The 14,802-nt window shown below is 34.8% G+C and overlaps 1 protein-coding gene across 1 annotated transcript in view; it reads right to left on the reverse strand.

Moving 5' to 3' along the window:
- The window catches only part of Cntn5 (contactin 5), a 1,252,743-nt gene that overhangs the window by 307,593 nt on the left and 930,348 nt on the right, over window positions 1-14,802 (reverse strand). The window contains exon 9 of the mRNA XM_058570757.1: window positions 10,665-10,767. Coding sequence (XP_058426740.1) covers window positions 10,665-10,767 — 103 coding nt within the window. The remainder of the gene's footprint in view (window positions 1-10,664; window positions 10,768-14,802) is intronic.

The following is a 14,802-nucleotide window of genomic DNA, read 5'->3' on the forward strand; positions in this document are numbered from 1 at the left end:
CTTTCATATATTAGTTCATTCCTGCTTCCTTTTCAGTATACACAGTTACATGTTATGTTAATAAGTAACTTAATTCAGTCAACAAATGTTCAGCATATACTAAGTTAGTAGGAATTAATTTAAGAACCATTTATAGTGATAAAAGAGATAAAGTTTAGAAGAAAGAAAGAAAAAGATAATTAAGGGTTTATACTTAGGGTTACTCTCTAAGTATTTACCTGTAGTAGCAGTAAAATCGTTTTTATGTAATTAGATCTATAGCGAAGCCCTGTCTTCTAGAACCCCAGTCTGGACCAAAGCTGTGGCTCAAGGGACTGAGGAATGTCAAACAGGCTAAACAAAGAAGTGACACTTGAGCCAAGAATTAGATCTGAAATCCAAAATAAACATCAGATTGACTGGAATAGGAGTGAGAGGAAAACCAGGAGGAAGGCCTGGGGAATGGTAGACATCCAACAAATAAAAGGCAGATAGCTGGGCCTCCAGAAAGGAGTACAGAGGAGCTTACAAAGTTAATGCAACTTTAGTGAAATTGTCTTTTACTTAAAGTACATATGTAGTCTTATTTGCATCAGATATAAGAAAGCCAAGCTAATGCAATGGTAAGAGACTTGAACTAAGATAGTAGCTGACAGAATAGAATGGAAGAAATAAAATCTAGAGATTTCAACAGTTGACAGATTTGGAAAGATGGTCTGTCAGAGGTCATTGAGGCCAAGAGTTGAAGGCAAGATACTTGGATGAAAGTTAGGGAGGAAGGTGTGTCAAGGATGATAAGAATGGGAAGTTCAACTTGAATGCTATGTACATATTTTCAAAGTTATTGAAATGATAAATACAAAATGTAAATATTCAAAGAATGTGTTTGTTTCCTAGCTAAATTTCCAACTTAATATCAAATAAGAACTGTATATGAAAATATTTTAAAATTAGAAATTGATCTTTCTTTAGAGGGCAAGTTTTGTTCTAAATATTGGGAAAAAAATAAGGTTCTAGTAGAACTGTCATTTGGAATTTGTGGGTGATGACCACATATAACTTCACATAAATCCAAGACTCGGAGTTAAATAAAGAAACTGAGGTCAGGGGAATATAAGATTTGCCTAAATTCACTCCTGTTTCTAGCCTCTTGAGAAATATTTCTGAGATGTAATTAGAATCTAAGTGAGATGTAGTACTAGCCATCCAGTACTAGGCACAGGTTCATTTTAAAGTTCACTGAGGTTGTCCCCAACTTTTTGATTAAAGTTGCTTCTTTTATTGGTGCACTAATGGCTCATTCAGGCATTGAGATTATGTATCTGGTGAATATTTTGGGGGATGTAAAATAAAGTAAGAAACTTCTGATGGGCACACTGATATGTTATATCCTCATTATGAATTTCAATATCCAAACAGATTTTGATCTCACAATCAATATCCAGGGAAGAGTAGATCTATGGAAACTGCAGGCTGATTGATCAAAAATAAAATGATCAGATGAGTCTAAGCTGATCTAAATAAAGATCTCAGTCATTCAGGCTTTGAGTCATGCCCTGGTGACCTGTTTTGCACAATAATATTCCTAATACTCAATCATTTATGATTATATTTCAGGGCATCCAGAAAAGTCTTTACTTGGATGAAGTATCAATACGTCTTTGCAACTGAAAAGTGGTACAGCAAATGAATATCACTAGTTTCAGAATCTGGAGATCTGGTTTTGCCTGTACAGCTTTCTAGCTGTTTGGCCTTGCTGAGGCAGATTAAGTGGTCCTAGGACAGCACTGGAAAGGTTGTAAATATGATATCAGTTAACTGAATCCAAATGTGAATAATAAAATCTGTCCTATTTCCCTATAACAACATAAGACCTCTGATTACAAGAGTAAATATGTAAATAAAATATTCCCTTCCATAGTTGGCACTATAGCAGAAGTTTGAAAATGTAAAGAGCATAGAATGAAGAAGCATCCAGCACTAATCAGAGTAGCATATTCACATGTCTTGGTCTAGTGATTTCTTACAGTCTTACTGCCCCATCTAAAATTGAAGCTAGGCTATGCACTATGTAATCTCTAAGGTGTTTTCTGCACCTGTCCCCTCTGGGTACCACCTGAAATGAGGATACCTCCTTTGTCTCAGCAATATTAAAACAACCAGTAGATCACAAAAGTAAATTTTATTGACTCCATAATACACTGCTCTCATGTGAAATCTAAACGTTTATTGATTCCTAGACCTACTAACTGACTTATTCCCAGATCTTCTGTCAATCTAATGATTAAGTAATTTTATTTTAGCTTGATAGACAAATACTATACAACTCTGATTCATTTTTAATTCTTACAGCCCTTAGTGACTGGCAGTTCCAAATAAACAGCATTAATAAATCATCAATCTGTAACTAAAGAGCAGATTCTTTCAGGAACATTTGCCAGTTGCAGACTGTGAGAAGTCTCAGAGGAATATTTGTCATTCTCACAGTTACAATGGGACACAAGAGCAGCCATTTGAGACAACTTGGCTAAGGACTGAGGGAAAAAAAACAAATTATTGCGAAAATGACTTTATGAATTGAAAACTGGTGATTTTTATTTGTAATAAACATATAAAACGAGAAAACAATTACTTAAAGTCTTCATTTCCTAATAGTCATTTGATGAAGTGTAGTAAAAGATGATTTGTAAATGCTATCTGAAAGAAAGATAAGCAGGAACTAAAAAGAGCAGGAAATTGAATGTGTTCTTCCTTCCCACCTCACCACCAGATTTCAGATGAGTTTGGAAAGGTCATTCACATAATTATTACAGTAACTGGTTCAAGGCCTTTTGAGCACAGCTGATCTGATTGTGTGTTAATGGCTGCAAAAGCAAGATAAGGAACATGTAAAGTTAAAAAAAAAGTCTGCCTGTAACACTATTTGCTAACACTATTAGCTTTCAGGATTGTCATAGTAGATAAACCTATGTTGCTTTATAGCATATGGCTTTTTTATTACAGAATAACCCCAAGTTTGCCCTTGTGCATGGGGTCACTTAAGCATCAGTGACCAGATCTTACTTTTTTGTTGGTGGTGGCTATTTGACGTATCTAGTGATCTTTCTCCTGTCTGCGAAAGGTCACATGGGGAAATGAAACCTGCCAGAAAACTATAGTTAATGTAAATGTGGTAAGAATTTTCAGGGAAAAAATAAGTGAACAGCATCTGGAGACATTTGTCTGACCAAACCAAAGGCAATAACGTAGTCCTGCAATGAAAGATGGACCACATTTCTCAGGCTTGAATTCAATTCAGCAAACTTATTCAGTACCTGCTGCGTATAAGAACACTCCAGGGATCAAAAATTTCAGCACAGTAAAGAAGAAAAATATATACAGCTGTCCCAGTGGGGCAGGCAAAATGGTGAAATATGCATGGCCAATATATATAGTTGTTCCAAAGGTAAGAGATTGGATCTCAAGAAAAGCAGGGTGGATTTAATGGAGAAGTAGCATCTTACCTAAGTCTTGAACGTAGAACAGGATGGTGATGGTGGGATGTTTTAGAATAAGGACACAGTTTTACAGAGCCATAGACATGGAAAAGCATATATGGCTGAGGTTCAGAGAAGGTTGTGACTAATTAGGAAATGAGTCTGAGAATGTAAAGTGGAAGTGAGGCTCATTTTTAAATTACCCCTTCTCAGCTCTGGCCTTACTGTGCTTTATGTGCTGGGGTTAGAAGTCAGAAAGCCACATTTCTTCAGGGTCAAGAGGAGGCAGTATGAGTACACTACAAGGCCAGAAGGGAGAAGGGACACATTTCTTCTGTGTAATACAATTTAAATTTTTTCAGACTTCTTAGACAAACTTCTGTGAATGCTACCCAAGCCAATCCTCAAAGTTCTGGGTCCTAGCAGGATGGTTCTGAGATAATAATTTGTAATAATTGTAACACCTCCTTTCTCCACTGGGCTATTTAGTTACTAACTCTCCACATTTTTAAAGTTTAATTGTTTACTCTGTTACCTAGTTATCAACTTGCATAGACTGGACTTAAAAATTGAACACAACCAATTAAAAATACTACCAACTTTCAATTTCATACCTCTTATGGTTTGGATATGAGGTGTTCCCCAAAAGCTCCTGTATTAATGTAGATGGTGAAATTATTATGAGAGCTACAAACTAATCAATTGTTAATAATTTGAATGGATAACTACATTATAACCGTAGACAGGTGGACTATGCCTGGGGGCAATGGTTCACTGGGGTCATCCCTTGGGGATTATATATTTTGTCTCTGCTCCTACTTGTCTCTGTTTCCTGGATACCATGAGTGGTGTAGCTTTCCTTTGCTAGGCCCTTATATCATGATGTTCTGCCTCTCCTTAGACCCAGAGCAACAGAGGTGGCAGACTATGCACTAAATTCTAAAACTGTGAACTGAAATAAACTTTTCCCCTTCGAAATTGTTCTTGTTGGGTATTTTGTTCTTAATGACAAAAAGTTAACTGACATGACTCCACACCTGGAAAGAACCTTTGAAATGAAATATTTATTGGGCCCGTAGTGACTCCTTACTTTACAGCTTTGTTATGGTTAAAATGTGACGTGTTCCCCTCAAATTCACTTGTGAGACAATGCAAGAAGGTTTAGTGGAGCCTTAATCCAATCAGTGAATTAATCCCCTGATAGGATTAACTGAATGGTAAGTGAAGGTGGGTGGGGCATGCCTTTGGGTATATATTTTGTATCTGGCAAGTAGGGTCTCTCTCTGCTATCTGATCATCATGTGAGCTGCTTCAATGTGCCACACTCTTCCACCTCATCTTGAGCCCCAAGAAATAGAGCCTATTGTCTATGGACTGAGACTTCTGAAACTGTGAGCCCCCAAATAAACTTTTCCTTCTCTATAGTTTTTCTAATCAGTTCTTTTATTCACAGCAGTGAAAAAGCTGACTAAAACATATCCTTTCTCCTCTTACCTCTCAGATTAAGTGTATTAAGTCTAATTTTTAAACATAGACCTGAGAAATATCACAGACAACCCTTCTTCCTCGCTTCTGGACTCAATGCTGAGCAAGAAAACCCAATATTCTTCACTGTTACTTCATACATTTGCCACCCACCAGCTTACTCCATTATATAACAATGTAGTTGCCAAAAGGTAGCTAATTAATCTGCCTGACTCTATCCTTCTATTCTTAATATTTATCTTAAGTGTAGGTGGATGAGTTGCCAGCAAATGAGAATGTTCAAAGTTTTCATTTCTAACCCTGACCTGGATCATTTCTCTCCTTTCAGGGAACATTACATCTAAATCATTAGAAGACAAATGGGCATTATTATATTCTTACAGCAGTGCAGAAAAAGAGCTTCCACTTCCTCTCCTGATAACCCATTTTCTCTGTAACAACTCATTTTGTCAAGAACTTCCGCATTACACCCAATCTAATTCTTCTAGTTTAATACCATACTGGTAGAGTTTCATTCCCTCCCTACCTTGTTGAAACTGGTAAACAGCTTGTGAGCAGTCTCTTGATAATAACCTTCCATATGTCTAAAACAGCCTTTTCTTTCCAAAGTAATTAATCCCCCTCCATTTTTATGCTTTGCTGTATTCCCAAGCCTTTGTATACCTCATTTTCCCTAAGGATCATATTTAAGCATTTCCCAGTTTTGGGGAAATACCTTTGCAAAAATTGACCAATAACAAATATACCACATTGCTGTCACTTTATAAATTCTGTACTCAATGTTGTGTAATACTATTTTAAGAGTGATTTCTAGGACTGAACTTGTATGCTGGGGTTGTGCTTTGCCCCAGTTTCCTGTTGGGCAACTATTTGATTTTTGTGAAATTAAGATTTGAGTGGAGATTTATTTAGAAAAAAAATTGCAGTGTTTAGTTTTCAAATTTTTATTTTAAATTAGGTAGGTTGATAAACTTTGGTGATATCAAGATATGGTGTAATTGATGCCATAAAATATTCTTTTTTCCTTTAATAATACAAAAAAGTATGAACATATTTTAAAATGATCTGTGCACTGTATTCACATTAACTTTATCCTTTAATTTATGGGAAATGAACATTTCCATAGGGGCAGCTCATAAGGAGATAAAGGCACATGTAAATAGGAATAAAAATATAGTAAAATAAATAAAACAATATTTTGATATTTAAATATCATCTAATTTAATGTTTTAAAATAAAATTTTAAAAGTTTAATTCTTTTAAAAATCAAAGACATTTCCTAGTGTACTCTATCAAAGGTTCATGTGATCTTGTTATGAGTCAGAGAAAATCCAAAGGAAAGAAAACCTGTTTTTACTATTGTTCAGTTTCACTTAGAAATCAAAACAAAAAAATAAACGTCTCTAGCAGTAAAAGCTGACCATGGGGAATAGGTCAGTCGGTAGGTATAGCTAATGTTTATGTTACAACATTGAGATCGGAATCAAGAGATTGTAGTAGTAGACCCAGTTATGTGCAGGGAGACAGTAGCATCTCTTTGAAAACAGGAACTGTGGAAAAAGTTCTCATGTCTCTAGGACATTGCCTGGCAAGCTGGGCTCTCAAAACCTTCAAATCTGCATTCAGTTATTTTTTTTTCAAGGTATATTCACATTTACAAGATGAACTATGGAAAAAAAAAACACTTTTTGCTTTTTGGCACCTGTGCATTAATGTGAATCATTTCTCCTTGAAAATAATTAAATCTAGAAGGTGTGTGCTTCAATCTGGAAATCTGGATTGCCTCAGAAAAACCTAGAGGAGACAAAATTAGTAACAGCAACATCTTTGTGTTTATAATTTTCTCCCTGTTTGTTCTTCAAGCCATTATTGCATCCAATATTATTGTCTGATATATATTTTTAACTCTGTCTGTCCTTCACTCTAGACTTTAATTAATATTTTTATTCCTGTGCTGAAAACAATCTCCTCTTATGAGGCAATATATCAAGGGAGTTTTTTTTTTTTAATTGTTAAGAGTAACCATGACATGAACATTATAAGTTTGAAATAAAAGTAAAATTTCGGTTATACAAGATAAATAATTGCTAGAGATATGTTATGCAAATCCTGCCTATAGTTAACAATATTGAATTATGCACTTAAAATGTCATTAAAATGTAGAGCTCATGTTTTCTTATCATGATAGTAAAGAGATAGAGAAATAGTAGGTCTAAGACAAGAAGCTACTTGATGAAGTGAGACAAGAATAGGTAGGAAAAGATGGGACGAGAGTATGAGTACATTTGGAGATATATATCTATATATCTATATATCTATATCTATATCTATATCCATATATATATATATATATATATATATATATGGGCAAGAAACAGGTGTTTAGTGAATGTATAATTATTTTGGGGTGAAGGACAAGAAAAAAAGTATGAAGAGCTTATTATTATTCATTACTAACTCTTGATTGGATTAAATACACAGTATTTAATTCATTCCTTCAACAAGCATTTCCTGAGTGCTGTGCTCCTGGTATGATGGAAGACAACAGCAATATACGAATGAGAGATAGTCATGACTCCAGCCCTCACAAGGCTTAAAACCTAAAGAAGAGAATTGGGCTGGCTGTTCTGTTTGCTTTCCTTTCCTTTCATTCTCCTCTTTCCTGTAGAACTTCCACTTCTGCTGATTATAACCTCTGGCTTGCAAACAGACTTCTGGTTGAGTTCTAGTTGGCTTCTTGGGAGGCCATAGAGGAGGTCAAAAGGCATAAGAAAAACAAGTCTCTTTAGCTGTGTTCTTGTGGCTCCAGTGATTATAGCCCCTGCTGAGTAGTCTTTGGCCTATTTCAACACTACCTGATTCTGGTATCATCATCTCCTCCTCCCTCATGCCTTCAGGCTTAAAAAGCGATACCAGAGTTCAGATACACACAGTCTACATATACCTTCATTTCTCTTTTTGGTCTTCTTAACCCTGCTCACAGATCTCCACCTTGACCATTTCCTACACTCCATTGAACCATCTACATTGGATCTTGTTTCTAGCTGCATTGTTGAGTTACAGGAAGTTTCTAAGTGAGGCTATATACGTGTATATATAAATAAAAACATTAATATTATATCTATATAATTATATTAAACTTTATGTGTGTGTGTTTATATACGTATAAATAATATATATCAATATATAAATAATATATATAAATAATCACATTAAGTATTATAAAGAAAAGAACCCAAGTATTTTCAGAGAGAATAATGAATGTGAGTTAGATAAAGTAGTTACAAATGGCTAACATGTTCACAGCTGGAGCTGGGATTGTGGCTCAGTGGCAGACTGCCTGCCTCCCTTGTGTGAGGCACTGAGTTTGATCCTCAGCACCACATAAAAATAAATAAATAAAGTAAAAGTATTGTGTTCATCTACAACTAAAAAAAAAAAATGTTTACAGCCTCTTTAGAAGCTTTTATTGCAGTGAAGGCAAGAGAGCAGGTGGGAACCACCATGGAAAAAGAGCGGGGGGGAGTGTTCGTAGAAGAGGAGACATCAAATGAAAAAAACATGAGATAAAAAAAAGGTTCAAATGCTCCATTACAGAATTTGATTATAACACTCCTTTGAGAAACCAGTGTCCTTTATATTGATTGAAGAAACTCTTATGTTAAAACCTGTCTATGAAGACACACTGAGAGGAAGAATCAGCCTGGGGTAACATCTTGCCCAATATCTAGTGCCAGATACTGAAGTTCTCAGAACAAAGGCCCTCTAGAGCACCATGCATTCAGAAGGAAGCAGCTCAGAGGAGCTGTGAGAACTAAACCAATGCTCAGCCATTAATTTGAGGTTGCTGGGATCATGTTGGGACTTGATGATGACCCACTCCAACATGATAACATGCTGTAAAGGAATTAAGGCATGTCAACATGTTATTTCTTTGATCTTGTTTATTTTCAGGAGGGTGGCAAGTTATTCCACAGATAGTGACAGCCTTCTTTTTTTCTAGATCTGTGATATTTCACAGGAAGAATATCAAATAAACAATAGAGTCCTTCTCGACATAGGTGGTATGTGTCTTTTACCCTCCCTTGTACTTATTTAGTTTTGGGAGAGAAGGAGTAACAAAAGAGGAGTGGAAAAGTTGAAGAAAATAAAGTATTAAAAGAACACAAGTGATTTAACTATTGGATCCTATCTAGAAGGAAAGAAACTTTAAGCATCAATTTACTAAGCACATTTCAAGTCTTCCCAAAGCAACCAAATCTAACTTATTAAATAAGCTTGCCTGGGGAAATATTCTATATTGTTTTTTTTTTCTCTATAAATCTAGTTTTCTAATTTGTTTTACAATATGACCTCTCTTTGTGGCTTTAGTACAAATTCTGGCATTTAAGAATTAGTTAACTGCAGGATATATAAAAACCTTTGGCATCAAGTCAGAATATATTATTTTTGCATTTATCAGAATTAAGCACCTTATGTGAGATATTTTTCCTGACACTACACCATGGAGAAATGGTAAAGAACAAGACTTTCAAGGTATTATTTAATATTATGCCCTTAACATTATGCCTTTGGATTTAGGAAGCTTCCTCAGATATCTACCTAAATATCTTCTAGGCTCATTTTAATTCCTTAAAATATCTTTCTAATTATGGGCATCATTTTCTTAAAAGAGGGGCTGTACGATAACTTATTTTGTCTTTGGTCTATTATGAACTTGTTCCTATTTACATTTGAGAATTGCACTGACATGTTATTTCAGTCAGTCTTAAAATTAAAACAAATGGTGTTTACTATATTTATCCTGAAACCTCCAGTTAATAGCTGAGTTTCTTCTGTTTACTAATATTTTTCTCACCCACAGGCTAACCCTACTGCTATAAACACATTTATGTAGCATGTTTTATCTCCAAGTACTTTATAGTTATGATGTGGGAGTTAGCTCAACACAACTGAAGCTAAATGATTAGTAACTGACAAATGCACTTATGCAAATTATAACTATATGATATAGAAAAGACCCTGAGGTCTTATCATAAAAAATAACACTATTTAAAATAAGTTATAATACTCTAATCAAATATGTTCAAAATTCCACTCTTGCCTCTGATCCCAATACCTATACTGTAAACATCATTGACAAGTGACAATATATGGTGGATTTAAGTCCTCAGAAATAGAATCAATAAGTATAACAAACATTAGAGTGTGATATATTTCTGTCTGTCTCAAGGAATGATAACAAATTGTGCATATCATCAGCTTGTGTTATCATGATGTTATTTCTGGAGATTCTGAAATAATCTAAGTACCTTATAATTTCTGTACCATTTTCATGATCTACATAATTTACATCCTATACATGAGAAGCAGACAGTACCTTTTTCTTTTTCCTCCTCTTATTTGGAGCATTGCTGAATGAAATTAAGGATAATACTGAAATATAAGGCATGGAGGCAAAGAAAAGTGAAGCTTGTCTTTAATTTAGAGAAATTTCCTTTTTGTTAAAATGACAAAATTATATACATTGCAGTCCACAGAAATGACTAGGAAGAAAATTATAATTGGCTACTTTGCCAATTCTCATTTGTCCTTCTTTTTGAAAAAATGTATAGCAACTATGGGGCTTCTGGGGAAAGAAAATCTAGCAAAATAAATGATCTGAAAAGATTTGTCACATTTTAATAAACAATTGTGTCTAATTATAGAGGAATATGTACTTACTTGCCAAGTGCAAAGCACTCCATCTTAACAGTTGTTCCCCTAGCAGCTGTAACCGTGAAAGGAAAATGCACCTCAATTTTCGGCTCATATTCTCCCATCACACCTGGGAAATAAAGAATAGTCTTTAAGCATAAAATGAATGTCATAATTTCTTTTCAATCTTGGAGATGTTATACTGAAAATCACTGTGGTTTGGTTGCTAGTGTATGTTTGATGACTATTAAAATTTTTGATGCATTGAAATAAAAAGTACACTTAGGTACAATCATTATGATGAAATCCTGCTCTTCCCTTAAGGATTGAGTTACGTGCCTGTTCAAGACCATTTAAAGTGATAATTATTGAAAAGTGTTTATCAACACTGGTAATTCACTTACTGAATATTCTCTAAAGTAAATAATTATGACCATTTCCAATATTAAATAATTGTGTTGACTTTTTAAAAAACAAAGACATCAGAACTTTATCATTGTCAAGTTAATAGACATTTATGAATCAGAGACTCTGTGCTTATTAGAAGAAATAGTAGGCCCAACTCTCCATCATGTCGGCTTTGAACCAAATTCCTCAACAAGACTCCTAAAGTGCAAGTAGTAATCAAGAATCTATAAATGGATGGTATGAAACTAAAAAGCTTCTTCACTGTAAAGGTAACAAAGAACATGGACAGAAAGAGCCTATAGAATGGGAGAAAATCTTTACCACATTCAATTCAGAGCATTAATCTCCAGGTTATACAAATAATTCAAAAAGATTAGTACCAAAAAAAAAAACAAACCCACAAATAACTCAATCAATAAATGGGCAAAGGGACTGAATAGGCACTTCACCGAAGAAGAAATACGAATGGCCAAAAAATGTATGAGAAAATGTCCAGGTTAATTTTCTATGTATGTTCCCCATGCTATTAGGTTGATCATATTATCTGAAATTATTTTTCATGAATTTAGTTGACTTTCTATTCTGCCTCACAAACTCATGCATTCCTTTATTGGTGGTGATTAAATGAAACATAAATCTTCAAATATGTGTAATGATGGGTCTTTACCACATTCCACCAAACCTTCCCCTTCAGTTCAAGATACTTTCTTTTAAGGAAGTTGGAAACTTAGTCTCTAGATCCATATGTTAATGGTTTTTTTAATTTGTTCTTTTTAGATATACATGGCAGTAGAATGTATTTTAAATTGAAAATCTACAGATATTCAAGTATAGGAATAGAGCTATGTACACATTTGGGCATTCCTAAGAATAGTTATAATTTGTATAAGTAGGAGAAAGAGAGGACAAAAAGCAAATAGTGTGCTAGAAACAAAGAAAAAGAGATGGAAAATCACCATAATTGGAATATTATTTTTTTCTGGCATGTGGGTATATGAATAAAAATGATATAGGATAAATATGGAAGTATAGCTGGAATCTAAATAGAGGGCCTGGATTCTCACAGTAAAACATTTATACTTCAATCTGCAACTTGTTTGGAGCCACTGGGGTTTTGATTAGAGGAATGGCATTTTGCTGAGAATTAGAGCAGTCATAGGTTAAGTCAATTAGATTATTTCCATATTCCAAGATAGAAGCAATAAAGGCCTGGATTTTAATGATCAGAAATGTTACTAGATGAGAAATATCAAGAAAGAATTGAACTTGCCAAACTTGGGACAGAATGTGAAACAGGAATTAGGGTGTTGGCAGTGTCACTAAGGTTTCCAGCTTGAGGGGCTGGGTGATGTCAGTAAAAGAAAAAAGAAACACAGCTACAGTAGAGAAGTTGATTACTTTAACTTTGAAAGACATAATAGGTACTCAGGAGCAAGTGTTGGTCCACATGGTGCAAACAAAGGAATGAAACTAAGAATGGGTTCCACAAAGATGATAAGCACTTAGTGTCATCATTTAGAGCTAGCCTTTAAAGTTGTGAGATTGGATAGGGCATTTACCTACTCAGAGTCTATGCACTAGCTGAGGCCTAGTGGATTCTGGTGCTAGGGCTATCAGGTAGCCCTGGGGCTATTTATCTCCTAAAAAATAAGTTTTTGATCTCCCTTTGTGTAAAGCACCAGAGAAAGAACAGTATAATTTAGCATGGATGCTGTTGTGAGACTATGTTCAAGAGTGTTTATATCTAGGAATACATGCATGTATATGTTGTTGTATATACATATATACATGACTCTCACTGTAATTTGTGTGTGTGTGTATGTGTGTAAGATAATATAAGACATGAAGGTAAGATAAACCTGACATACAAAGGAATAGAAGGTATGTGTGGCAAGGAAAATCTTGTATATATTTGTTTCCTATGTAGTATTTGAGATAAGCCTTGAAGAAAGAACCTGGACAGCTTTAGATGGGGACTATTCAAATAATTCAAGATTATCTGTGCTTTCCATTCTAGTTTCTAACAAAGCAATTTCAGCAGAGAAATTATCAATACTGTCTCTTACACAGACTGGATTTCTAGGCCTGGCTCTGCTAATGATTAGACTGCTTTATCCCTGACAGTCCAGTGACCTCTGGACTTCATTTTTCTCATCAGTAAATTGAGGGAATAAATGGGAATTATCATTAACATAACATCCTGCTTTAATGAGCTGACTCTCTCAATTGCTTCCTTTTCTAATGTTTGCTGCACATCAGGAACCTGATAAATAGCAAGTGAATTGAGTGCTTAGCACTATCCTATCACTCAAAACAGATGTTTAAGCACATCTTCTCTATTTCTTTTTCAATAATGTTCTACTCTTCTGCTTCTCTTTTTTCCCCCCAAATCTCTCTCCCTGCCACGCTTTTCAACTTCTTTATGCCCTCTTCATGTCCTCTTTCTTTTCCTCCTGTCTCTTCTAGCTATTAGAGCAGCAGGATTTGGCCCACTGGTGATACTTATAAACTCAACTGAGTATATCCAGTGGTGTGAAGTTTGCCTTTGATTTCCTCTTACTTATAAGCCCCATATAAAGACTGCTAAGCATCCTATTCAGTAACTATCTTTGCTCAAATGAAACCATCTTTAAAGTCAGTTTCTGGATTCCCCATCCATTTTTAAAATTGGTTCTGTAATGTCCTCTCTTTTCTTCATGATGATTCAATACCAACTGATTTATAATGATGCTTATTAAACCTAGGCCTCCGACTGGCAAGTGTCCCTGTGCTGGAAGTTAGAGTGTCACCGAGTGCTGGAGAAAGGCAGTGGAACTTGGTTCTAATTTAACAAAAAAAATTCTGTCATTATTCTACTAAATTGTTCAAAAAGCTATCAGAGCAAAGGGACCTCAATCTCCAAAGCACCAGTAATTTGTTCTGATTTCTTTTACCCACTTAAATAAATATTTCTTTAAGAACTCACTTTTACATTAGCACATTTGTAGTCATTCTATTAAAGCAGCTGAAATAAACCTATATATTAAAACAAAATGAAAAATTTGACTATAAAGTTTAGATTAAAGTACCTAATTTGAGTTGCACTGCAAGAAATTATAGTGCTTCTTTTTAATTTTACTTTGACAGCAATAAGTACAGGTGAGCATATTCTGTAGGTACATCTTATTCTTTAGCAATTGATCACATTCAGCAATTAAGTTTTGTTTTATGTATCATGGGATAATTATGTTAGAGTTAAAGTTGACCTGGTCAAGGTTTTGTGGTTTATTATAGCTGTACTTTTTAATGTTTCAAGTCATATGCATCTTAATTTACAATTCCTTATGCTAGGTAGAGGTTGATGCTGAAAGAAATGGGAAATAGTCCCACGAGACACCAGATTGAAGATCAAAATATGGGACTTGTCTCTTCAGTTAAAAATGGCTCTTTGGTCTTTGATTATGGCTAGGATTGGCCTGAACATTGCTCAAGAGACCTTGCATTGCATCTTTAAGTCTTTTTCCATACCTGTCTCTCCTGACTTCTCCTTACTTTTTTCCTGATTGACTTGCTTGCCTCACTTCAGAATTATAGGCCATTAAGAAATGACCCCAAGTTATTCTAATTCCTAATAAACAGAATCCTTCCTGCTGAGAGAACATTACTTTTCTTCAATGTCTTTATGGTTGTTGATTTTCTTACTTATTCCAATTACTCACAAAGATCCAGGGTGCTTTTCCCTAAGTGGAATACAATTTAGAGCAGTGATTTACCAAGC

Source organism: Marmota monax, unplaced genomic scaffold (genome assembly GCF_021218885.2).
Source record: "Marmota monax isolate L192 unplaced genomic scaffold, Marmota_monax_Labrador192_F-V1.1 WCK01_AAM20220418_F8-fsc00045, whole genome shotgun sequence".
NCBI lineage: Eukaryota > Metazoa > Chordata > Mammalia > Rodentia > Sciuridae > Marmota > Marmota monax.